Source organism: Thamnophis sirtalis, unplaced genomic scaffold, assembly GCF_051295495.1.
Source record: "Thamnophis sirtalis isolate CommonGarterSnake01/CBP01778 unplaced genomic scaffold, rThaSir2_p1.2 scaffold_4, whole genome shotgun sequence".
NCBI lineage: Eukaryota > Metazoa > Chordata > Lepidosauria > Squamata > Natricidae > Thamnophis > Thamnophis sirtalis.
The window spans coordinates 124,248,339-124,276,026 of NW_028261384.1; the positions used below are offsets into that span (position 1 = coordinate 124,248,339).

The 27,688-nt window shown below is 38.6% G+C and overlaps 1 protein-coding gene across 1 annotated transcript; it reads right to left on the minus strand.

The window, feature by feature from the left end:
* Positions 1 to 14,054: 14,054 nt before the first annotated feature.
* Positions 14,055 to 21,557, minus strand: LOC148046375 (vomeronasal type-2 receptor 26-like). Its single transcript, XM_087714708.1, has 6 exons — positions 21,529 to 21,557; positions 20,955 to 21,246; positions 19,310 to 20,164; positions 17,464 to 17,691; positions 15,521 to 15,647; positions 14,055 to 14,977 (listed from the first exon to the last, which is right to left on the minus strand). Exons 1-6 carry the CDS (start codon positions 21,555 to 21,557, stop codon positions 14,055 to 14,057), a joined length of 2,454 nt encoding a protein of 817 aa, XP_087570834.1.
* Positions 21,558 to 27,688: the final 6,131 nt, after the last annotated feature.

The window sequence follows — 27,688 nt, forward strand, 5'->3', positions numbered from 1 at the left end:
AAAAAAAGGGGCATGGATAGACTTTAGGAGGCTTATAGAGTGCTCTTGGGGCTGGTGGCTGGGCAAAATTGAGCAAAAAACTGCCAGTTTTTCACTCATTTCTGCCTTCCCCAGTCTCCAGGAGCTTTTTGAAAGCCTTCTACAGGCTCTGCATGGCCATTTTGGTGAAGGGGTGGAGTTTTGAGAGGGAAAAATGCTGTATTCAGTGTATAAGACGCACCCAGATTTTCAGCCTCTTTTTTGAGGGAAAATGATGTGTTTTATATTCTGAAAAATATGGTATATGGTTTCATGCCTTCCCCCTACATTTGACTCATTACAACTTGCCTATCAGAAGTACCGCTCTATAGATGATTCACTTTTGTGTATGCTTCATGTTAGCTTGGTGCACCTGGAGGAGAAGAATACTCATGTGCGAATGCTGTTTGTTGGTTTTAGCTCAGCACTCAACACAATCATTCCTCAGCATTTGGTGAACAAACTGGGCCTATTAGGTTTTGATACTCCTTTATCAGTGGTGGGATTTTTTTACTACTGGTTCTGTGTGCATGGCTTGGTGGGTGTTAGGAATATAATCTAACGGTTGGGTTTGGCAATATATAAATCATATAGCAATGCTGTACCTGTTTCTTTAAATCATACTGTAAAGTGTGATTGGTTGCTGTTTTCCTCAATCGGCCATAAGAGGGAGCCAGAATGACTGTTAGCTCTCTGTTTGTTAGGTGCTGGTCTGATCTGATCTGAGTGTTTTGGATGCTGGCTGTTAGAAAGTGCTGTGAGCTATTGTAAATTTTGCAACTGCCAGCAAACTTTGGGTACCTCTCAACAAGCCTATCTATGATAACCCAGTTGGATGGCACAAACTATGTTTCCTGGTTTATGAAATGCAGTCTACTCCTGCCTAGGGAAGGTTTATGGGTTGCTCTACAGAATCCACCGGATGTAACTGCTTGGAATCCAGATAACGATGACGATGCCAAGAAGATAGCAGATTTTCAGCGATGCAATGAATGGGTGTTGTGTATTATTAGTCTAACACTGAACGACCAACAATTAATACATATTCATGGAGAAAATTCTGCTGCAAGATGTTGGGAGAATTTGAAGAGGATTTATGTACGTGACACTGTAGGTGCACAGATGCATCTTACATGCAAACTGTTTAGGGCACGTCTTCTGAAAGGTGGAGATATGTTAGCTCATTTAACATTTATGAAAGGGGTTTTCCAAGAGCTACATGAAAAAGAAATACTTTTTTCTGAGCTACAGCAAGTTTATATCATACTCTCCTCACTGGATGAGAATTATGATGTTTTTGTATCTTCTCTTGAAGTCCTAACCCGAAATGAACTAACATTGACTGACATTACTGCATGACTGTTGGAAGAGTTAAGAAGAAGGATGGAAAGGGAACAACTGAGAGAGAAACCACCACAACATGAGGAGTCACCTTCTACTGCCTATACTGTTCGAAAATGTTTTTCTTGTGGAGCTAAGAGACATATCGCTAGATTCTGTAAAAAGGCAAAACAACAGAATGCTGGAAGAGCTAGAAAAAATGCAAATGTCAACTTAGTTATGTCTACTTTGGCTATGTCTAGCAATGCACCAGTAAACCATGATTTGTGAGTTGTTGATAGTGGAGCATCACAGTGCATTGCTAGAGATAGAAAAAGGTTTGTAAAAATGACCACAAGCAAGGAACGTGTATTTTTGGCAAATGGATGGAAGATGAGGGTGTCTGGTGAAGGTAATGCATGTTGTTCATTCCTAAATGAGCAGTTACCAATGTCATATGTACCTAACCTGAAATTCAATTTACTATCAGTTAGGGCTCTGTTTAACATTGGCTACGTGGTAACCTTTAGGGGAGATATCTGTATCATTGAAAAGGAGGACATCAGGGTTACTGCTACTTTAAAAAACAGTTTGTGTGTTATACCGGATGGCCAGATGGCTAAAACAGCTTATCATAATGTTAAACCCCGTGACGAATGCATACATTTACTATATAGACGCATGGGGCACATTCATTTCAAGATGCTGCAACAAACTGTAAAGTTAGCAGAAGGAGTAAAATTAAAACTATGCGGAAAATATATAAACTGCAATGTTTGCAAACAGGAGAAAAACAAAGTAACTCCAGCAAACAGTGGGCATGGCAGGGGAAGGATACTGAAAAAGCTCAATTTCTTCCCAACCAGCTGGGATTTGAGAGGCTGAGAATAGATGGGGGTGGAGCCAGTCAGTAGTATTTACTGGTTCTCCAAACTACTCAAAATTTCCAATATTGGTTCTCCAGAACTGGCCAGGACCTGCTGAATACCACCTCTGCTCTTTATGTAACGAGATACTTGATTTCCTTCTTGATAGCCCCCAGTTTATGCGAGTTGGAAGAAAAGTTTCCCTCTCCATCTCCTTGAGTACAGATTCCCCGCAGGGCTGTGTCTTAAGTCCATTACTGTTCACCTTGATGACTGGTGTGCCATATCTAATACAAATCATATTGTGAAGTATGCGCACGACACGGCAGTGGTGTGTCTTATCTGGGAGGACAATGAAGATGCTTGTAGGGAAGAGGTGAAGACTCTGGTGGTTTGTTGCAATAAAAGTAATCTGGTCCTAAATGTTAATAAAACAAAGGAGATCATTGCAGATTCTAGAAAGAACCAGCATTTCATACTCCACTCAGAATCAATGATGCAGACAACAAAGACTTTTACAGGCAGGCAACACCCATCATGAAATTGTTTCCCCTGGAAGACCTTAACACAGATAACACCTCTCCATCTGACCTCTGGAAATTGTTTCTGCTTTTTTATTGGCTTTAACTCTTCTTCTACTTCTTGGGAATGCCTTTTTTTGCAATTGTAATACCTATAATTATATAACAATAAATGTTGTATTCCTAGCTAAGGCACCACAAGTTGGAATTGCAAGGCAATGAAATGCATGTACACGAAGAACATGGCGGCAATGGCAGCAGCTTTTTTGGTGACCTCTGGTATTTTTGGTGGCCTGCGGACAGCCATCACCTCTTTGAGAGCCGCTTTGTGGCTGTGGACCAGCCGTCACGGAAGGTAAGCAGCCCAAACAAAGAGGCAGTGATGGAGGAGGAAGCAGGGCTAGGGCCAGGGCCACTAAAGGAGGGGAAACAAGGGTAACTGTCGAAGGGAAGGTGGGGTTAGATGGTAGAAATTCCCCCCCAAAATCCTACCTTTTCCATCTTCATCCTCTGTTTTCTCAACAAACTCCCCTTTGGGAAGGGTAGTTGGATACCTCTCACCTCCTCTAAACAATGGTCTTTCACTTAATAATGACAAGATAAATACTAAGTATATCTTCAAATTTACAGAAACATATCATGCTTAACAATAGAGTACTGTATGTATAGATTACATCCCATTTATTCACTAAGGGATTCATTGAACAGTAATGTTGCATCTACTAGTATTGTTTGCAAAATGAAACACTTTTTGCCTATTCACATTATCAGTTATTACAAATTTTCCCTCTTTTTTCCCCCTTGTATCTTTTCTCTCCTCCCCTTATTTGTATACCAGCCATTTCCCTTGTTTGTTTGCAAAATCAAAGTTTTAGTTTGTTTTGTGTAATTAACATTTATAAATAATTGTTGTGGTGGAAACTTAATTTGTTGAAAAATAATTTCTTCTCTAGAACCTTCTTTAATTGTTTTTTTCCTTTTCTCTCATCTAAGACAGCTTGAGGTTTATCTAGATTTTTTTTAAAGTTCATTGATATGTTTTATAAGATATCTTTTCATGAAAAAAATATCTTCCTTAAATCCATTTACTATCTGTTCATTTGTGTCATTTAGCATAACAGTTCAAGGTTGGAATTTTGTTTAGGATTTTAAATATCTTTGCAAAGAATTTTAATTCCTGTTTCCATCTTTCATATCTTTTCAGATGTCATATTGCTTCTTGTCTCTTCTAACAGCTCACTGAAATCTTTTGTTAATTTTTTTTAAACTTTTCATGGTTTTTGCTTCTTTTCAGTTCTTAGAAAATGATACTGTTTGCATAAATACTTTTATTTTATGCATAAAATAAATGTCTTTGCTAAGGATTAAGAAAAGATTATTGTATAAGTTGAAGGGGATGTTAGCAACAGCAATGATTTGTCTAAATTACTAAAGTACTTTGTGGTCCATCTGAAAGAATAGGGATGAAATCCTAGTTATTTGAGTAAAGTGGTTGAGGATATTTGAGGAACCTGATAGACTCCATTTTGAATAAAGGAATATTTATTCTGCTTAGACTGGAATAAAACTGTTCATGCGTTGCTGATAGTCTGGGTCACTTCGACCTAGCCATGAATAGGAAAGTCACGAAAGCTAGCAGGCCACTGCTGCCACCCACCCGCTTTCAGCCACATGGCATATGCCAGCTCATGAAACCTAGCCCGCCACTGCCCACCCACTTTTGGCCATGTGCAAATGCAGGCGCTGGCACCATCGCCGACCATCACTATTCAGCCAGGCTGCATACAGCAGCTCGTGGCTTTTGTAAGGGAAGGCCTAGAAGGCCTGCCCTCGTGAAAGCCATGAGCTGGCGTGAGCTAGCCACCCGATGCCCCCCTCGCACTTGGTTGCTTACCTAAGGGATGCAACAAGCTGCTGGAAGGCGAATCGAAGCAAAGGGAGGACCAATCAGCAAGCATAATGTGACAGCTGCTTGGGAAAGAGAAAGACTCTGGCGCCAGGCTTTTAAATCAGTCGCCTCCAGCCCTCTCACTGATTGGCTGGACTCCAGCCAATCAGTGAGCAGCGGGCTGGGCTAGTTTAGTGTGGATGGGTGGGGAAGCAAGTGAGCTGCGATGGGACAGCCAGGGCGAGTGAGCGACCAGGCTGTGGCACCCGTGACTTCCGGGTTCACCAGTTGGACCTCCTCTCACTGGATTGGTAAATTTCACCACCCAGTTCTCCCGAGCTGATGTGAACTGGCAGAAACCCACCACTGCTACAATGGCACCCTGTATATTCTCACTCCATACAAAGTGGTGCCAGGATTTCAAAATTGTATTAAATTAACAAATCCCCTTAAGTCTAGACTGTTAGAGTGTGTGAGAGTTTATGACTGTCAGAGACATGCTAATAAGGTCAGTCAATGAATAGAAATGGCAACTGGGTCAGCCAATGAGGGCTCTTTGGAAACTGAAATGGTATTTGCTGTCTGAGCCATAAAGAGACAGCAAGGAGCCCTCAGTTGTTCTGTACTAAAGCTCTGAAACTGTGCTGAGCTCTAAACTAGTCTGCTGCTCTGAACTGAAACTGAAACTGTTCTCTCCTCTGCCTATGTTTGCTTGTATATACTACCACATTGGAAAACCTGCTTCTGATATTGTATATTGACGTGTTATGTTATATATAAAAAGAAATTAATGAATCCTTCTGAATCAGTTACCTGTTTGCGTTTTCAGGATGTGATTCCTGCTTCAAACTCTGACATAGACTTTATTTTCTCCGTGAATTATGCGTGGTACGACTAAAGCGTGCCCGATTAAACCGTGTCACTGACGTTATCAACAGGGCGACAACAGCGAGCGCGGAGAAAGAAGGGCGCTTTAAATAGCGCTTTGAAAGCAAGCCGATTCAAGTTAAGGTAAGGGTTAGGTTTAGGGGGGTTATGTTTAGGTTTAGGGGTTAATTTTTAGGTTTAGCGTTTAGAGCGTGCTTCTGTCTCCACGCTGTTGTCGCCCTGTGATGACGTCAGCTATGTGGTTTCGTCAAGCGCCCTTTAGTCGAACACGGTTTTGTGGTGGAACCGAATTATGGACATCAACATTCTCCTACTCAAGGATCACAGACTGCACATGGAGAAAAGAAAAATTAATAACAATAATAAAAATAAATAAAAATGAAATGTAGATAGTTGTGAGGAAAGGAAAATTATTTATTTCCAATCAAAGAGGTTGCCTATAGGGACAGTTGCAGAGAAAGTGGATACAAAAAGGGAGTTTATCCTGGGTGCGCAAATGTGTTTGTGCTGATTCTAGGGTGACACTTTAGGGACGTGGCCGCCTATATATGTTGACCCACTTTGTTTAAATCAAATGTTATGGATTGGGTCTCTTCCTTTCAACTGTGAGCATTATAATTATGTTTGCATGTTAATTGAGTTGTGTGTATTTGCTTTTGTGTCAAATTTATAATTTGAAATCAGTGTTTAATTAATTATGTTATGTTTTCTGCGAACTTAAAGGATCTTTGAGAATGTTAACCAAGAACCTGTCTTGGAATGTGGGGCTAGTTAACATCTGAATCCCTATAAATTATTTTCTAACAGTTATAATATTTATGAGTTCTTCCCACAATGGAGATGTTTGCATCAAGACTGAGCGACAACTATGTATTCTAACCGGCTGAGGTGGGTTGCTGCAGGTTCGGCTCGGATCTGGCGAACTGGTAGCATTGGTGGCAGGAGGCTCTGCCCACCCACCCAGAAACTTCTACGTATCCACAGAAGCATTGTGCGCAACTGCGTATGTGTGAGCTCACTCAAACCTGTAGTTAAAATATTGGCAACCCCACACCTGAATGAGTAAATATGTCTCTGTTGTCCTTATTAACTGTGATTTGTTCTTCAGCTTGAATCTTGGTCATTCCTATATGATACCCACTGGTTGCACAATTTGCAATCTTAGCACTGGATGGAGTGTTACACCGCCCCAGATTGATCCAACCTGAAGGTCCTTCAAATAACTGCTGCTAAATGAGCAGATGGCAGCTCTGGCTAGGAGATCCTTTGTACAACTTATTTCTGCATTGGTAGGCTCCTGATGCTCAAGTCACCTCCATATTGGACTACTGCAATGCTTTCCACATGGGGCTGCCCTTGAATGTGGAAGCTTCACCTGGTACAGAATGCAACAGCACTTGCACTGCTAAAACAGCCCATGCTATACTTCTGCTCTGTGAGCTGCATTGATTTAAATTCAAGGTGCTGGTTTTGATTTATAACGCCCTTCATGAGACGGGGCCAGGCTATTTTATGGACTCCGTCTCCCTGATTACATCAGGTCACCTCATCAGATCTGCCAGAGAATACATCCTGTAGTGACTGTTATATAAGGACATGCATTCAGTGGTTTCCATGGAATTGATCTTCTCTGTTAGTGTTACCATGCTTATGGAACGTTCTTTGTCCTTAAAATTAGATGACCCATCCGGTTTTATTCCTGAAGGCCCTCAAGAACTGATTATATTGTCAAACCTGGGGCTCCCAGGGAATGGGAGACATGTTTAGATGGCTTTATTGCTGATAAGGCTGTTTTCAATCCCTCTTCGCCTAGAACTTGTAGCTATGTTTTTATATTTATATTTTATATAAGAGCCAAGGTGGCGCAGTGGTTAAATGCAGCACTGCAGGCTGACTGCTAGATCAGCAGTTCAGCGGTTCAAATCTCACCGGCTCAGGGTTGACTCAGCCTTCCATCCTTCCTAGGTGGGTAAAATGAGGACCCGGATTGTTGTTGGGGGCAATATGCTGACTCTGTAAACCGCTTAGAGAGGGCTGAAAGCCCTATGAAGCGGTATATAAGTCTACTGTTATTGCTATTGTTATTGCTATTGCTATATTTACCATTCATATGATTTTTATATATTTGTATATCAGTTGTTTTTATTTGTGGTTTTAATCTTTTTGTTGTGTATTACTGAGGACTGCCTCCCATATGGGGTGGGTGGGTTTATAAATTTGATAAACAAATAAATAAACAAAATAAGGGATAAGATGGCAAAGAAAATGATCCTAAAATTGCATAAATATTGCAAGCTGAAGTAACATCACTAATAATGAACCATAATTTTGTTGAAATTCCTGGGCAGAAAATGTTTCCACAAGTACAGAAGTAATTTGGTTGGCTCAACTTATCATTTTGTATAGCAGAGGATAATATTCAAGAGCTGCAGTAGTGCAGTGGTTAAAGTCCAGTACTGCAGGCTACTTCTCTTGATCACTGGCTGCTAGCTGTTTGGCAGTTTGGGTCTCACCAGGCTCAAGGTTGACTCAGCCTTCCATCCTTCTGAGGTGTGTAAAATGAGGACCCAGAGTGTTGGGGGCAATAGGCTGACTCTGTAAACTCCTGTGAGAGGACTGTAAAGCACTGCGAAGCAGTAGATAAGTCTAACAGCTACTGCTATTACTCTTGCAGTTTCAAAAGTTTTGAATATGATCCCCGTCCCATAAATTTAAAATACCATATTAAAAAGAAAATGTGTTGGAAAGAGGGTACCAATAAATATGTGAAGATAAAGATCCCCCACACATGCGTGCTAGTTGTTTCCAGCTCTAGGGGCTGTGCTCATCTCTGTTTCCAAGGCAAAGAACCAGCATTGTCTGTAGACTCCATGGCCATGTGACTCATGTAGGCGTATGGACGTACTCAGAGCACTGTTACCTTCCTACCAAAGTGGTCCCTATTTTTCTACTTGCACTTTTTAGGTCCTTTCGAACTGCTAGGTTGACAGGAGCTGGGACAAGTAATGGGAACTCACTCCATTATGCAGTGCTAGGGATTCAAACCACTGAACTGTTGACCTTCTGATCTATAAGCTATGTGTTTAGCCACTGAGTTATTGTGTCCCCCTAAATACATGACTATAAATCATATTAGCATTTTATTGTAATTAAAGTAACTAGATTCTAAATATTAATAAAACAAAGAGATCATTGTAGATTTTAAAAAGAACTGGCATTGTCATATTCCACTCAGTATCAAGAATGCAGCTCTAAAGGTGATCAATAGCATTAAGTATCTGGGAGGGGCAGACAATTAACAATCTGAATTGGTCTCTCCACATGTCATCCTGAGTGAAGCAAACCACCACCTGCATTCCTGTGTCAGATGAGGAGAGCAGATCTTTCTCCTTCTGTCCTGGTCACTTTTTCCAGAGAGAAGATTGAGATCATTTTAACAAACAATCTCTTCATCACCGTTTGGTTTGGTGGTAGTGCCTCAGTCAGAAAGTCCATATAGAGAGTGGTAAGGACAGCCAGGAAGGCTATAGGAAGGCCGCTTCCTGTTATTCAGGATACTGCTTATAAGTGTTATGTGCTTAAAGCATTGTTAGAGACCCCACACACCCACTTTATGGTCTGTTTATGTTGCTCCCCTCTGGGAGGAGGTTTTGAAGTATTTCTACCAGGACTACCTGATTCTGTAACAGCTTTGTTCCCTATGCCATCTGTCTGTTAAACTCACAAGATTTGTTTTTCTCACCATGTACATTTATAAATCCAAACTAGACTGTATTATTTCTCTGTGTCATACAATGTATGTGGGTCTATGGGCATATGCTCATTTATTTATTTACCTATTTACTTACTTATTTCTTATGTTTATGTAGTGTATATTGTAGATGACCCTTTGACTGCTGTATGGAATGAAATTTCATTTTAATGTATGGCATTTGCGTACATTTCAAGTGACAATAAAGTTATTCTAAGTTTAAGTCTAAGTCTAAATATAAATGAGGTAAAATCTTACTCAATAAAAAAGATCAGTTCTGGAAAACCCAAGCAATTTATTTCTGAACAAAGAAGTCTTCATCTAGAAAAAGTTGTGTACCGAGAAGAAGGCGGGGCTTAGCAGTGAGAAGACGGAGTTTCATGCTATTCCTGAAATTCCCCTATTCCGAAGGAAATTGGACGGGTCGTTTTCGATCCTAGCTGTCCCAAAGAGACAGTGAAAGGTTTGGGGAGATCCAGTGACCTCAGAGTGGTTGCAGGTCTCTTGGGGGGCTTGAAATTCAACCCCTTTTGTCAGCTCCTTCTGGATTAGCTGTATGCTAACCGAAACTGCAGGTTGCCCCTAAGAATGGTGGAAGTGATTTCAACTGGTAAGCTGATTTTATTACTCAAAAAGAGACGGTCTGCACTAAAATTTAAGCTAATTGAAACCAAAGAACAAAAGAATCTAGTGGCGAATTGGTTTTTCTTTAATGGATTTATGGCCGGTGGTTACCCTATTTCTTAAATGTTTTAAAGATCTACTTCAACATTCCCTCTGACTCTTTTTAAGTGGGCTGTAAACTAATTTACTATAAATTGGCTTTTTACGATCTGACACTTTTATTGCTTGGCTGTGTTGGTCTAAGATCAGATAAGATCGCACAGCTCCCAGCGTGTTTTTACTTGCAAATATTTTAGAGCTTCTAACTGCGTCACAACATGGCGTCGATACATACTCCCAAAAGTTTGTTTCAAATGTTTTTCTCTGCATTTCAAAAGTTGTTTGACTCATATGAAAGATTTGAAAAAAAATTGGACTATTTGACATTAAAATATGAAGAAAAAAGTGAGAATGTTGAATGTTTGAATGTTCCTGAAATACAAATGAAGAATGTGAGAAATGAAGTCTCTCAACTTGCTGACACGCAGGGCGTCTGGTTTATTTTGGAGGGAGAAAGAGATGCAACGCTGGAAAGGGGGGGCAGCCATACAGAAGATTTATTTTAAAACACAGAGCGCAGGAGGAATGAGAAGCATTAAAGAATCTACACTTTATGAGAAATCAGTTGCAGAATTTTTAATTCCACCCTTGAGAATTAAAGACAAATTGAAAAGTGTAACAAGGGGGACAACGTTATTATTTTATCAGAGGCATCCTGAGTAAAAAGGTGCGAAGATATCCCTGTTTGGACTTGCTTATAAAAACATTTGGTAAATCTGTTCCATGAATGGCAATAGGATTAAGAAGGTTTTGTTATTGGAGAGACATAGGCTGATAGATGGAAGAATACAATTTAAAATTAGCTAAATCTGATTACTCTTATTTGTAATAGATATGGCTGAATAATAATTGATATTGATAGTAATGTATATAATGTGGAGTTGATATGATAAATAATTGGATATGAGAAGGGAAGGTTGGAAATATTTTTGGACCATATACAAAGGTTATTAATCACAATAATTGTCACTATTAAAAAATAAAATAAAATATATACAGTTAAATGTTAACTAATAATGGGAAAATGTTACGATATACGATATAATTACATAAAGAAGGGAGAATGATAATAAACTACATTGCATGGAAGATGGAATTTTTGGTATTAAATATTATGGATGCTCAGCTAAAACAGGATATGAGGATTTGATGTTAATGGAGGATTTTACAAACAAGTAAATAAATGTCAGCATGTGGTTATGGACTAAATCCTTGGCATAGTTAAGGATGAAGGATGTTTAAATAACTGTAGTCAACTAAAAGTGGAGGTATAATGATGTCAATATGGTAAACATTTGAGTTAAGATATTTGAATTAATATGAATTATGATATGATTTAATTATAATATGAATTAATGGAAGAGATGCACCAAAACATGTTGTAACCAGCTGATATACTTTTTTTATATAATATATACCTGTGTTACTTTTTTTGGGTTTTTCTTTTGTTCTTTTTTTTGTTCTTTTTGTCTTCTTTGTTTGTTTGTTTTTTCATTTTTTTCCCGATTTTTTCTTTTCCCACTGGTGTGGGCATGTATTGTTTAAGAAACAAAAATTATTATTATTATTATTATTATTATTATTATTATTATTATTATACAATTGTATCACAGCGGCCAGTTGTTTCGCCGGATTTGGCATTGGTTACTAGTCGGGCCCCACCCAGGGGCCTAGGACGTCGTAACGTATTTTCTTAATATGCGTGCAGATCCAAGCAGTGCGGCTTTTTGCATTTGACTGATGGTGATTTTGTCAATTTTTAACTGTTTTAAATGTAATTCCAGTGCTTTTGGAATAGCACCCAGTGTGCCAATTACCACTGGAATTACCACTGCTGGTTTGTGCCATAGTCGTTGAATTTCGATTTTTAAGTCCTGGTATCTTGCGATTTTTTCATGTTCCTTCTCGGCGACCCTGCTATCACCTGGTATTGCGATGTCTATGATTGCGACCTTATTTTTCTCAACCAGTGTGATGTCTGGTGTATTATGCGCCAGTATTTTGTCGGTTTGTATACGGAAATCCCACAAGATCTTGACCATCTGATTTTCGGTGACTTTTTCAGGCTGATGTTCCCACCAGTTTTTTGCTGTTTTGATATTATAATTTTTGCACAAATTCCAATGGATCATTTGTGCTACTGAATTGTGCCGCGATTTATAATCAGTCTGCGCGATTTTTTTACAGCAGCTGAGCATGTGATCAACAGTTTCATCAGCTTCTTTGCAAAGTCTGCATTTGGCATCATCAGAGGATTTTTCTATTTTGGCCTTAATGGCATTTGTGCGGATAGCTTGTTCTTGCGCAGCCAGGATTAGTGACTCTGTTTCTTTCTTTAATGTACCTGTTGTTAACCATAACCAAGTTTGTTCACTGTCCACTTTATCTTTTATTTTTTCCAGAAATTGGCCATGCAGTGCTTTGTTCTGCCAACTCTCCATTCTTGATTTTATCACATCTTTTCTGTATTCTTGTTTCGTCTGTTGGGCCTTCAGTAGATTTTTGTTCTTTACTTAGATTAATAGATGTTCTTGACTTTCTTTTAAATAATCAGCCAGTGCATGTTTTTCTTCTTCAACTATTTGCTTCACTTGTAATAATCCTCTGCCACCTGATTTTCAGGGCAGGTACAGTCTATCAGTATCACCACGTGGATATAAACTGTAGTGCACTGTCATTAGTTTCCTGGTTTTTCGGTCCAAAAGGTCCAAATCAGCTTGTGTCCAGTTAACTATACCAGCTGTGTATCTTATAACTGGTATTGCCCAGGTATTTATGGCCTTGATTGTATTTCCACCATTCAATTTAGATTTTAAATTTTTCCTAACTCTGTTGGTGTACTCTCGCCTGACAATAGTTTTTACTTCTCCATGCTTGATGTTATCTAACTGCAGAATGCCTAAGTATTTGTAGGCTTCATGTTCTTTGCATTTAATTAATTGGCCATTGGGCATTTCAATTCCCTCACATGCAGTGATTTTGTCCCTTTTTATGGATACAGTGGCGCATTTTTCCATGCCAAACTGCATTGAAATATCGGTGCTGAATACTCAGACTGTGTTTGTCAATGATTGGATTTCTGTTTCTGACTTTCCATAGAGTTTCAAATCATCCATATATAGTAAATGTGAAATTTTTTCAGCTTCTTTGGCTGTTTGGTAGCCTACTGATAGTGGGATCATTGCGATGATGAAGAGAAAAGGTGAAAGTGAATCACCCTGGAAAATTCCTCGCTTGATATTAACCATTCCATAGATCTCATTCCCTACTGCCAACTCAGTTCTCCATTGTTTCATTGCCTTTTCAGTAAAGGATGTAATATTTTTGCTAATGCCAGTTGTTTCTAAGCATTTTATGATCCAACTATGTGGCAGTGAGTCAAATGCCTTTTTGTAATCAATCCAGACCATATTCAAGTTCGTTTTTCTGTTCTTACAATTTTCTAATATCATTTTATCAGTATTATTATTATTATTATTATTATTATTATTATTATTATTGTCAAATGAAAATGGATATATGATGATGGTGACATGTATGAATATTTGAGTTAAAATGCTCGAGTTAATATGAACTATGTTTCTTGACTGTGGAAGAGATGCGCAAAAGTCTATTTGTAACCAACTGATACACTTTCTATAGCATGTAAAGAAGGATGTTGTATTTGTTTTAAATTAAAAATTAAAAAACTTTATTAAAAAAAGTTGTGTACCTTTTTTTCTCCTTGATATTGTGTATTTGTGAAGTTTCTTACATTAAGAACCCAGAGGGCACAGTAAGAGCAAATTTGCCTCTAAACTTTGCCCAAAACCTTGACTTCAATCCTGAGGGCAGTCAAAGTTGACTCAGCCTTCCATACCTCCAAGAATGGAAGGATGGACCCAGATTTTGGGTGCAGTATGCAAATAATACTTTCGTAGTAAACCACCCAGACAATGCTATAAAGCACTATTGGGCAGTATACACATCTAAATGTTATTGCTATTAAAAAAATGGGAGAAGACAACAATTCCTGAATGAAATTCTTTGGCCAATTATTGTCATGTTCTTTTTATAGCATCATAGAATTCAGCCATCATTCATGTTGCTCTTGAAATCACACCATTCTTTTTCCTAACTAGCTGCTCCCTCGTATTCAGCTCTGGCCTCAGTATGATAATGTAGCACTTGGGCAGGAAAATGCAACCTAGTAAACCACCACTTGAGGCCAAAATAGAGAAGACTTCCACAGCCACCATGGATTTCCCCTTGATGCTCAAGTACGTGGGCACAAAGGACACCCAAACACTGCAGAAGACCAGCATGCTGAAGGTGATGAGCTTGGCTTCATTGAACGAGTCGGGCAACTTCCGGGCAAAGAAGGCCACTGTGAAGCTGATGAGGGCCAGAAGCCACATGTAGCCCAGCACAAGGTAAAACATGATCTCCGAGCCTTCATTGCACTGCACTAAGATCTCATCCAGCTGGGAATGCATGTCTAACTCTGGGAAAGAAGGAGAAATGGTCCACCAGGCAGCACAGATGCTTGTTTGAATAAGGGAGCAAAAAACAATGACTGAGACGGACAGCCTTTTCCCCACCCACCACCTCATGCGGTTCCCTGGCTTTGTGGCCATGAAGGCCAGAACCACAGTGATGGTTTTGGCTAACACACAAGAAACTGCAATGGAGAAGACCACTCCAAAAACTGCTTGCCGGAGCAGACATGTGACTTTCCCTGGACATCCGAGGAAGAGGAAGGAGCAAAGAAAACAGAGCAGGAGCGAGACAAGCAGGGTACAGGTGATATCCCAATTGTTGGCTTTGACGATGGGAGTGTTCTGGTGGAAGATGAATGTCCCCATCACCACAATTGTGATGACAGCAAAAGAAACAGCAAAGCCAGTCAGGACTTCTCCCAGGGCTTCTTTGTAGGATAAGTAGGTGATAATTTTGGGAATACATTGATGGTGTTTCTCATTTGGATATTGCTCTGCGGGACACTTCTCACATTGGTTGGAATCTGAAAACCATAAATAAAATCTCTAAAAAGTCTACACATTGAATAGAATTAAGTTCTTAAAAATTATTCCATCCTGAAGATGTTTGGGGAGAGAATAAACCTCTTAAATGTTTTGCTTAAAGAAAATCCTCCTGGGGCTGGTTTTTTTTGGCAAAAACAAGCAAAAAATGACCCGGGTTTTTTTGCGAAAAAAGGAGCATGCATAGCTTTTAGGAGGCTTGTAGAGTGCTCCTGGGGGCTGGGGTGGGTGGGAAATCAGCAAAAACCATCCCATTTTCCACTCGTGTTTGCCCTCTCCAGTCCCCAGGAGCATTTTGCAAGACTCCCAAACCCTCTGCACATCCATTTTTGTGAAGAGGGGTGGGGTTTCTGGAGGCAACCCCCCCCCCTGTATTCAATGTATAAGACAAACTCAGATTTTCACCCTCTTTTGGGGGAGGAAATGGTGCGTCTTATGCTCTGAAAAATATGGCATATTCAAGAACCCAAACTTGGTTAGAACAAAATGTATTTTTAAAGAAACACAGATCTTTTTTTTCTTACCAATCATGGTGGAATTGCTTCCCTCTGAACACTTGACACAGTCATAGCAGCAAACCTGTTTTCCCTCCTCAATCACTTTCCAGTACCCAGGATGGCAGCTTTCTACACAGGTGGCAGAAGGTGGTGTCTAATGAGAATGGCCAGAGGAAGACATTAAAATGGATTAGAATCAAGCTTTGAATCAACCAGTCAGCAGTCACGGTCTTTAAATAAATCCAACCCCGCCCACCACAGTTTCTTGTAATTTCTAATAATACAAAATTTGGAATTCCCAGGACCGATTCCTTGAATTAATCAGAGGAGCAGTTAAAATCTGAAAAGTCTTTGAACTGCTATTGAAAATTTGAAGACAAATCCAAATCTGGACACATCTTCACATTACATAATGGAACTTGAGATGTCCTAAAGAGGACCATTAAAGAGTATGTTTCTCATGACCTTAAAGAGCTGTTTTAAATTTCAATGGTAATAAGAAAATCCAGAATAAATTTGTGATGTATGGGAAAGAGTGTTGAAACTGCTGAGTTGACAGCAAAAATATTCCTGTTTAGCATTTGGTATCCTTTTCCAATTATTCCTGTGTTATGTTGCCACTCAAGGGTGGTATCCCAATTTTCATTGCACAGGATGGGTCAAGCAAGGCAAAGAGATTGTCCAGCTTTAGTTGCCCCCCTTTTTTTGAACATACTCAATTATGAAAAAACCACCTGACAATTAAGAGTGTTTCAAGTGTGGTGAGCACAGGACTTGGGTGATGGCCAACTTTGGTATATATCCACAGTCCATCTATACTATTCTGTGACAAACAATAAAATGGGATAACACAATTATCCAATCTTGCCTGCATTTCAAAACACATAAGGACTAGTGCCTGCTGAAAAGTTATTTAGTTTTATGAGAAAAATAAGAGAAAAAATCCACTGAATCTCTAAATGGCTAGAAGCTGCCCCAGATTTTTGAATTGGCTATGGGAAGCAAAAGGAAATAGTGGCAAGAAAAATATTGCCTGTGAAGCTCCAGGGAAATGGGATGTTTATGTTAGACTGAAGTGGAAAATAGGTGTGATAACTTTGTGCCTCAGATGATTCAAACATTGACTACAAAGTCAGATAAACTCATCATTGGGAAGTCTGCCTGCCTGCCTGCCTGCCTGCCTGCCTGCCTGCCTGCCTGCCTGCCTGCCTGCCTGCCTGCCTGCCTGCCTCTCTATCTATCTATCTATCTATCTATCTATCTATCTATCTATCTATCTATCTATCTATCTATCTATCTATCTATCTATCTTCTTGTTCGATTGGGTAATGGATAGGCACACACATGCTTAACAGTAACAACAGCTGTTTATTAAGTACAACAAGTGACAACAACCCAGTGAAGTTTGAGTCTGACAACAGCCCTTTTATAGCGAGCTGTCAGACCCTTCGACAAATAGGATTAACTCTCTGTTCCCACTGGAACAGAGGAGCCTGTTGGAAACCACTGTAGTTAGAACTAATATCTAACACTTCTATCTATCAATCATCCTTCCTTCCATCCCTCCATCCCTTCATCCACCCACCTACCTATCTAGCTACCTATCTACCTTCTCTCTCTATATAAAAAATCTTTCCCTTTTTGTTTGTATTAATGTAAGTGTAATTTTTCATATTTGTTTTGAAGGAGAAAGGTAAATCGTCCTTTCAAAAGACGAATCTTCCACTTCACTAAGCCCTCAGAAAGCCCCTGAACCCAGAGGGTCCATAACCCCAGTGATCTGAGCTCCCCTTCCCTACAATCTGAAAGTGTAATGTAGATTTGAGAACTTAATCTTTCCACAATAAAAGAGTGTTCTAACAACATTAGGAAGATATCAAATATTCTTTGAACTATTCTAAGATTACTATTTTAAAATTCTACTAATTTGAGAAAATATCCCCATGTTTTATTTGGTTTGTTTAACTCACCTGCTTAAATTTGGGGTTCCATACAATGACAGTTGTATTTATGGTGAAGTCTTCCTTTTGAGAACTCTGAGGTTCAATATGTCCAACTTGGACCTTCTGAAAGGATCGATTGGGGAAAGTAATCAAGTTGATGATATCGTATGCTGCTGCCAGGTTTACATTCTCATTGAAAGCTATTTCTTCCCCAACACTATTGTTGAAATGGAGGTTTTTCAGAAATAAACGAAGCTAAAAGATAAGAGAGGCAGGTGAGAAATTGGTGTCCATAGCAGGCAATAGAATATGGGATTTATCAAAATGTGCTCAAGCAGTTCTTAATGAACAATCAAAATTTGAATTGATAGTATTTTTTAATGTTCCAACGGCATAATTCTGTTCTGCAGTACTTCATGAGGGATAAAAACAGTTGCTCAGAAATATAACAGAATAATAGAATAAAAGAGTTGGAAGTGACTTTGGATATTTTCTACTCTTCTTGTCCAACTCCCTGCTCAAGCAGGAAACCTTGTACCATTTCAGAAAAATAGTTATCCAATCTCTTCTTAAAAACCTCCAGTGTTAGCGAACCCACAACTTCTGGAAGCAAGTCATTCCACTGATTAATTTTTCTAACTATGAAGAAATTTCTTCTTAGTTCTAGGTTGGTTTTCTCCTTGATTATTTTCCAACCATTGCTTCTTGTCCTGCCTCCAAGTGCTTTGAAGAATATCTTCACTCCCTCTTCTTTGTGGCAAACCCGTTATATAATGGATATTACAAGAAAACATACTTATTGGTGTTCTATTCTAGAAAACACGATTGAGAAGTTCAATAATTACCTTGATATATTAAATCAACTTTTCTTCAGGCATGGGACACAAAATCCTACACCAAAAATATCTTAGAGAAAGACAGGTATTGTCATTCTAACCTACCCTTGCCTTTCATTTCATCAATCATTATTATTATCTTGCAAAATTCTTCCTTCTGTCTACTTTGGTGAATTTTTTCTTCTGCTACTCAACTTCAAAATGTTCCAAATTCTAGACTTTTATTGGATTTGAGAGTTTTTGGAATTGAAGATTGGAAAGGAAGCAGAACTCTTCTTGGAAAAGATTACTTTCATATATCTAACAATATATGTAAATAAAAATCTAAATTTCCACAAGGAATAAGCATTTTTAGAGATAACTATGAAGCCTCTACACAACTAAAATTATAAATTTGAAAGACAATAAGAACAAGTATAAAAAGTGAAAAATTGGGCATCCAAATAAGGCAGAATATCAACAAATAACGCAAGGCTGCAAAGATGAAATCAGGAAAGCTAAGGCTCAAAATCTTGTGACAAAAAAAACGTTCTTTCAACATATGAAAAACAAGAAAAAAGTCAAGAAAACAATTGGTCCACCAGTGGGAGAAAACGGCAAGAAGATGATGAGCATCAGAGAGAAAGAAGAACTGTTTAATTCATTTTTTGCATCTGGCTTTACACAAAAGAAAAAAGCAATCCAACCTACCAAAAACAGAACTATGAAAAACATATCATAACTTAAAATTGAGATATTGACTTTTTATGTTTTGAATTCTTAAAAAAAAATAAAAAATATACAAAAAATAAAATAAACAGCCCAAAGCATATATTTCAGTAGAGGGAAATATTCTGAAGATGGGCTCTAGCATGAGCCTGGAAGCTCGGATGAGTATATCTCTGGTCCCATTGAACAACCCAGATTCAATCTCTCATCATTATCCTGGGACGTGTATATTTGTCTTCATTCATAAAAGTGTACTTAGTGAATTGTGTAAACATTAAAATAACTCTGCTATTATGGCTACTTTCCAATTGAAAGGCAACGTAACTCACCTGCCAAGGTTGGACTGTCAGAAAATTCCACTTCTCTTCATTGCCTCTTGTCTTCTGCTTGGCTCTGGATGAATATATAGCATGGAGACCATGTGCTACAGCATACACAGCATTGTAAATACTGTAGCTCTGGCCAGACATCTCCATTTCAAAGACAGTTCCAGGGAGACTCCCCAAATCCTCTTTCCCAGTGCATTTTCTTTGGCCTGGTACATTTATACTGCTTATTGGAAATGAACAGATAAATGCGGCACTCCAGAACATAGGTAGCAAAGGCACTTTAGAGTGATATGGATTTAGGTTCTCCAGGTACTCTTGAAAGCCTGGAACCCTATTTGTGTGTAGGGCGAAAGACAAGCTGCCATTGAAGGACAATGTGGTGAATTTCTTTGACTCAAAGACAGATGTGACATCCCAGAGAGCACTTATGATCCAAACCCTCTCTATTGGGCACCTGCTACCAATTTCATAGGCTTCAAGAATTATTCGTAAACCTTCTATAGATTCCATGTCCCCATAAACAAGTTTTACATTGGTTTTACTATACCACAGGAGACGTCCTATGTTATTTAGATTACTCTTCCGTATGACACTGGGGTTATGAGTGATCATTCTTGGAACAAATTGAATTAAAGAAATGCAAATGTCACTCTGGATGAATTTTGGTCTCAGAATTCTGAGAAATCTCTCTCCAGTGGCGTCTTCTGGAATGAGAAGATCAATCCAATTCCATCCAAAATATTTCAAGAGCTGAATAATCCCAGCATACTGGAGGTTTTCATTTGGAGTCATCCAAAAGAAAGAAGGAAACTGCTGTTTATCACTCAATGCCAGGTCAAAAGTGCCAAAACTGAGCTGCAGAGTGGGAATAATAATGATGCTTTTAGACAATGTACTGTTTTTGCAGATATGTCAACAAGAAGGAAGGAAGTACATTTCTTTTGCATTTTATTTCAATCAAAAATCCTGATGGGAGATATAAATATTAAATCTGGGGATCAACAAGTCTTTCCTTATAGCTTTTGCTATAAGACCTTCATTTGTTTTCCATTCATCACTTTTTAGACCAAGTCATCTCAGTTTTTGATTGTGCTAAGCAGAAATAGACAGCAGATAGCAGATAGGAATGGGTAAAAAAATGTGGATTAATTACCCATCTTCATACTCAAATAACTTTTTTCTGTATATTATAACGGTTTTATATCTATTACTTTACTGATCAATATATTTAAAATTGTTATGGCATAAAGAACAAGAGGAAAAAGTCAAATAACAAGAGGCATGCCCAGAAGATGGAGATACAATATCAGACACACTGCTACCATATCAGTTAATAATGGCTAAGCTTGAAACTGAGGAGGAGGAGGAGGAGGAGGAGGAGGAAGAGGAGAAGGAGAAAAATCAAGATAGCAAGAAGGACAGTTACACCATTTCTAACATACCAAATGAAATGTTTGCGCTTATTAAGAATTACTCCTGTTGCAATAATAATTGATGCATTGCATTTCTCTGACAAAATAAGCACATAAAAACTTGATCTGCTTTTGAGAGATTGCCCCCAATTTTGGTCCTACCATAGTTTTTTTTTTAAACTATCACCTTTTCCTCTTCCTTCTTGAGCATTTATGTGAGCCCAGATCCTTACCTGTGGAATTTTGTAGGCATTTAAGATGTTGGCTATCTGGATGGTGTTCTGGGAAGGAACATCACCAATGACAGCCATGATATTTTGGTCCTTTCCCTTTCTGTAATTGAAGGGACACCAGCTTTCAAGAAAGAAGAGATCCAAAAGGTTCTCAGAGGCTTTCATTGCCTGAAAACCATTCTCATGTATCTTGGAGACCAAGGTGATGTTGGGTAACAGGTCCTCATTCATGTTGATCTCCTGAATGGCAAAATTGAAGGCTAGGACATGTTGTAAGTTTTTAGGCAATGGCCTGTAATCAGAATTTCATTTAGTTCTACTATATTAATGTTTTTCTCCACACGTAAAATGATGTATTTGTCTGCTTGAATGAGTACAGGAAGTCCTCAGCTTACAACAGACCATTCAAAGTTACAACAGCACTGAAAAAAGTGATTTATGACGATCCATCACACTTAGAACCATTACCACATCCCCTTGGTCATGTGATTTATATTTGGGTGCCTGGTAACTGATTCCTATTTATTGCAGTTGCATTGGAATGAGGAACTGAATTGGAGGGTGTGAATCTCACTTGAGGATCTGATAGCATTTCTGCATCATATTTTGAGAAGTTTAAAACAAAAGTTTAATGCAATTGCAAGAATTGTTTCATGTATGTAGGGCAACAATGCAATTGGAGGACAGAAGCTGATGGATTGTGCCATCTGTTAATGACAATCCAAATACTTAAGATATACTTGCCAAACTGGTAGGGACAGCTTGCTGGCCATGCCCCTAAATTGGTTCCAGGTTGCTGCTGTCAGCTTGTTTTTCAGTCATTTTTTCATGTTCTGTGCATGCGCAGAACAATTTATAGCCGACAGTGTATGAAGCATGTGCAATGGGAACTGGCAGCAATGCCAGCAGCAACCAATCCCTGCTTAAGATATATCATTTTTACACATTTATATATTTAAATCTGTCCCTTCTTTGTGTGCCTTAAAGTACCAAGGAGACTCACTGCATGATAAGTAGAAAACTCAAGTAACTACAATAGTTATAAAATATAAGTCTTGGTATATAGAAGTGTTTGCATATAAGGAATAAGTGAAAAAATCCAAACAGTGTCATTATATAGTATGGGAATCATAGATGTAGAGGACTCACAACTTTTATTAAAATATTCATCCAGAATAGTTTTGATGTGGTTTCTTTTTCTTTTTGTATACTAAATAAAAAAATAGATGAACAATGTAATTAAAACCAAATCTTCTCACGAACAGATTAATTCATGAATAACAACAGACACATGCAGAACCATGTCTATAAGGCTACATTCAACCGCTATATTCCAGCACCTGAAACATCATTAACAAAGACAAATGAATAAATAAATACCATATTTAAACCAGCTTTAATTCTCATCTAAAGTGGAAAAAATGTGCCCAGAATATCTTGAATGGTAAGGTTAAAGTTGCCCCTCGTACATATGTGCTAGTCGTTCCTGAATCTAGTGGGTGATGCACATCTTTGTTTCTAAGCCAAAGAATCTGAAGACGTCTCCGTGGTCATGTGCCCGGCATGACTAAATGCCGATGGCGCACACAATGCTGTTACCTTCCTACAAAAGGTAGTTTCTATTTTTCTACCTGCACTTTTACATGCTTTCAAACTGCTAGGTTGGCAGAAGCTGGGACAAGTAATGGGAGCTCACTCCGCTACACAGCTTTAGGGATTTGAACTGCCCAACTGTTGAACTTTCTGATTGACAAGCTCAGTGTCTTAGTCACTGAGCCTCCGTGTTCCTTATATGATGAATACAATCTTCTTTTAAAAAAAACCAACCCTTGAAGGGCACATCATTTTCTTTCAAAGGAGTACTTGCCTTCCTCTCAAAGATCCTTCTGGAAATTCCATAAAGTTCAGTAAAGACAATTCAGAATATACAGTTGACCCAAATTCTCCAATGACTACATCACTGAAGTGAGCAGGGAATCTAAGCCGAAAACGTAGTTTCTTACTGCAAATGGGGTTCAAGGTCTGGTTGAAAGAAGCTTGGAGGATAAAAAAAGAGAATAGAAATCCATGGCAAAGTATGTTGAATGCCAAAGTAATTTGGCTCCATTCATAAGAGTGCAGCCACATCTTTTTCACCACACTTTGCCTGGGACAATGAAATAGACTCTCTATTGGTTTTATACATATCTAAAGTTGTAGATTACAATAATTATCATCTGAGTGATTCATAATGCCACCTACTTAGCCTCATGGAGTTGTTTCTAATGGTAAACTTAAACTGCACTGTCTCCCTAGGTTCTGTGCATGCCCAAAAAACAAGTTTAATTAATTTAGGGAGGTAGGCAATTCCCTTTCCCAAAGCTATTCAAATATTTTTCCAGTTGAAGAAATTATGTGACCCATCTCTTGACAGCTCCTCATCAGGGGAGAAAGAACTGATCTTGGGATCATAACAGATTTTTATTCCTGCTTTCTCAATCCAAGGAAAGCAAAGCTGATTAATAGAGGAAGAGATTGATTAGTAGCCAGATAAATTCTCCCTTCTCATCTCCCAGTCTCCCAATTTAGTTAAATGCATATCTTTTCTGCCCCTCCACTTTGCTGAAATGTTTTAAGAGATGGTACATGCTGTACCAGTGCCCCCTATAAAACTATAATCACATGCCTTTATTATTACCATCCAGTCACACTCACTTCTCTTATGATTAAACATTTGAGTGTTTGGTAATGGACTACCATATTTTTCGGAGTATAAGACACACCAAGGTTTTGAAGAGGCAAATTAAAAAAGGTTTTTTTTGCAGGAAAAAGGGTGTGTCATACTCTGAAAAATATGGTATATTGTTTCAGGCCTTCACCCTACATTTGACTCATTTCAACTTGCCTATCGGAAGAACCGCTCTATAGACGATGCACTTTTGTGTGTCCTTTACGTTAGCTTGGTGCACCTGGAGGAGTGATGGTAGGATTTCAAACTTGTAATGAATCAACAAATCCCCTTAAGTCTAGACTGTCAGTGTGTATGAGAGTTCATGACTGGCAGAGACATGGTATAAGGTCAGTCAATGAATAGACATGGCAACTGGGTCAGCCAATGAGGGCTGTTTGGAAACTGAAGCGTTATTTGTTTTGTGTGAGCCAGCAAGGAGCCCTCAGTTGTTCTGTACTAAAGCTCTGAGTCTGTGCTGAGGTCTAAACTAGTCTGCTGCTCTGAACTGAAACTGAAACTGTTTTCTCCTCTGCTTGTGTTTGCTTGTATATACTACCACATTGGAAAACCTGCTTTCGATATTGTATATTGACTTCATATGTTATATTATATATAAAGAGATGTTAATGAATCCTGCTGAATCAGTTACCTGTTTGTTCTTTCTGGATGTGATTCTTGCTGCAAATTCTGACATAGACTTTATTTTCTCCCTGAAATATGGAGATCAACACGATTCTACTCAAGGATCACAGACTGCACATGCAGAAAAGAAAAATTAATAAGAATAATAAAAATAAATAAAAATGAAATGTGGATAGTTGTGAGGAAAGGAGAATTATTTATTTCCAATCAAAGAGGTTGCCTATAGGGACAGTTGCAGAGAAAGTGGATACAAAAAGGGAGTTTATCCTCGGTGCGCAAGTGTGTTTGTGCTGATTCTAGGGTGAGATTTGAGGGGCGTGGCTGCCTGTACATGTTGACCCACATTGGTTAAATCAAGTGTTATGGATTGGGTCACTAACTTTAAACTGTGAGCATTATAATTATGTTTTCATGTTAATTGAGTTTAGTGTGTTTGCTTATGTATCTAATTTATAATTTGAAAAAAGTGTTTAATGAATTATATTATGTTTTCTGTGAATTTAAAGGATCTTTGATTCTGTTAACTAAGGACCTGTTTTGGACAGCTGTGTTAGTTAACATGTGAATCCCTGTAAAATATTTCTAACAGTTATAATATTTATGAATTCTTTCCACAATGGAGATGTTTGCATCAAGGCTGAGTGACAACTTTGTATTCTAACTTGTAGAGGTGGGTTGCTGCAGGTTCGGACCCGGATCTGGTGAACTGGTAGTAGTGGTGGCAGGAGGTCCTGCCCACCCACCTAGACACTTCTGCGCATGCACAAAAGCATTTTGTTCATGTGGTTATGTGGGAGCACACCCAAACTGTAGTAAAAATATTGGCAACCCACCACCTGAATGAGTAAATATGTCTCCCTCTGGTTGTCCTTATTAACTGTGAATTGTTCTTCAGTTTGGATCTTGGTCATTCCTATGTGATACCAGCTGAAGTCTGGAAATGACACTGAATTCGGGGACCCACTGGTTGCACAGTTTGCCATCTTAGCACTGGAGGGAGTTACATGGCCCCAGATTCATCCAACCTGGAGGTCCTTCAAATAATTGCTGCTAAATGAGCAGATGGCAGCTATGGCTAGGAGATCCTTTGTACAACTTATTTTTGCATTGGTAGGCCCTGATCATAGCTACTCATGCCCAAGTCACCTCCATATTGGATTACTGCAATGCATTCCACATGGGGCTGCCCTTGAATGTGGAAGCTTCACCTGGTAAAGAATGCAACAGCACTTTCACAGCTAAAACGGCCCATGCTATACTTCTGCTCTTTGAGCTCCATTGATTACCAATTCAATTCAAGGTGCTGGTTTTGATCCATAAAGCCCTTCATGAGACGAGGCCAGGCTATTTTATGGAGTGCGTCTCCCTGACTACATCAGGTCACCTCATTAGATCTGCCAGAGAATACATCCTGTAGGGACTGTCATATAAGGACATGCGCTCAGTGGTTTCCATGCAATTGAACTTCTCTGTTTGTGTTTCCCTGCTTATGGAACATTCTTTGACCTTAAAATTAGATGAGCCATCCTGTTTTATTCCTGAAAGCCCTCAAGAACTGATTTTATTATCAAACCTGGGGCTCCCAGGGAATGAGAGCTGCTAAGCCCCGCCTTCTTTCCCTCTGGAATGAGAGACGTGTTTAGATGGCTCTATTGCTGAGATGGCTATTTTTCCTCCCTCTTTGCCTAGAACTTGTAGCTCTGTTTTTATATTTACCATTTATATGATTTTTATATATTTGTATATCTATTGTTTTTATTTGTGGTTTTAATTTTTTGTTCTGTATTACTGAGAGCTGCCCTCCATATGGGGTGGGTGGGTTTATAAATTTGATAAATAAATAAATAAATAAAATAAGGGATAAGATGGCAAAGAAAATGATCCAAAAATTGCATAAATATTGTAAGCAGAAGTAACATCACTCCACAGGTCTGCAAAAAAAAATTTTTTTCAAGTGCTGTTTTGGTTATTCCACGTAATCTTTATGTTTTTTGATGCGCTGAATCCAAAAATGACCTCTATGTTGTCATTGGACATCATGTTTCCTGACAATTTAGGTAACTATTTTAAATAAGGCAATACCTCAAAATAAATGGAAATAGACTTATAAAATTAAAGTTTTATTATAATATTTTCATTAAAATCCTTTTTTGAACTGAAATGGGCTCACCTACACATGCTAATCTTGATTCTTCTTCCTTGTGAGGCTCCTCTTGGTGCATTTACACTAGTCAGTAGCATCTGGACTCTCTCTTTATGAGGCACTCAAACTTTATCTTGATCTCCAATTTTTAGTCCAAAGTATGCAAAGTATATTTTTTTCACAAAGTCTGTAATATCCTGCTGTTGCTTCAACACTGTATGTTCACCACAGATGAAAAAGAAACTGTCTGGCCAATTAATACACTTTCGCGGAACAATAACATAATGGATGAAGAATGACAAGCTAACATGAATTTCAATGAAAAAGTGTAAACAGCCTAGAACCAAGAACCTGATGATGATTCATGCACAAGTGTGGCATGCAGGAGAGAGCAGCTCTTTGTCTGTACACGAGACGTCACAGTTCTGGCCACGCCCCCTACATGGACCGGAGATGCTGCTATCTGCCCTGTGTCTCCCTCCCACTGGATTCTTCAGGAAAGATTAACCCCTTCTACCATTAGAAGCACAGACTTAAAACTTGCTTAGATTATGTATATATTGCTGACCATCAGATTTACAGTGCTATATTTTTTTACATAACTCAGACAAAACCTTTAGTGTTATTTCAGCATTTTATATCTTAAATGCACTTATGTGAATTAATTAATAGTAATTTGGACTTTAAATTTTGTTAAAAACCCATAATATAAAAAATACCAAAAATTAAAAAAATTGATAAATTTGAAGACAATTTTGCATGTTGTGGCATATCGTCTAGCAGTTTTTTCAATATTTGATTTGTTTTCAGCAGACTAAATTAGATGAAAATAATCAAATAGCTTTTTAGTCACAGACTTGTGTAATGAACCATTTTTTTGTTGAAATTCCTGGGCAGAAAATGTTTCCACAAATACAGAAGTAATTTGGTTGGCTCAACTTATCCTCTTGTATAGCAGAGCATAACATTCAAGAGCTGCAGTAGTGGAGTGGTTAGAGTTCAGTACTGCAGGCTACTGCTGGCTGCTAGCTGTTCGGCAGTTCGGGTCTCACCAGGCTCAAGGTTGACTCAGCCTTCCATCCTTCTGAGGTGGGTAAAATGAGGACCCAGAGTGTTAGGAGCAATAGGCTGACTCTGTAAACTGTTTAGAGAGGACTGTAAAGCACTATGAAGCAGTGTATAAGTCTTAGTGCTATTGCTATTACTCTTTCAGTTTCCAAAATTTTGAATATAATCCCG

What these genes read in the sequence shown, in the direction of transcription:
- LOC148046375 (XM_087714708.1), bottom strand. Translation starts at nt 21,557, where the DNA reads ATGATGCAGAAATGCTATCAGATCCTCAA. An exon ending in ATGCCTACAAAATTCCACAG is followed by an intron (nt 20,165 to 20,954) that starts GTAAGGATCTGG and finishes CCCACTCTGCAG; the next exon opens with CTCAGTTTTGGCACTTTTGA. An exon ending in TGACAGTCCAACCTTGGCAG is followed by an intron (nt 17,692 to 19,309) that starts GTGAGTTACGTT and finishes CTTATCTTTTAG; the next exon opens with CTTCGTTTATTTCTGAAAAA.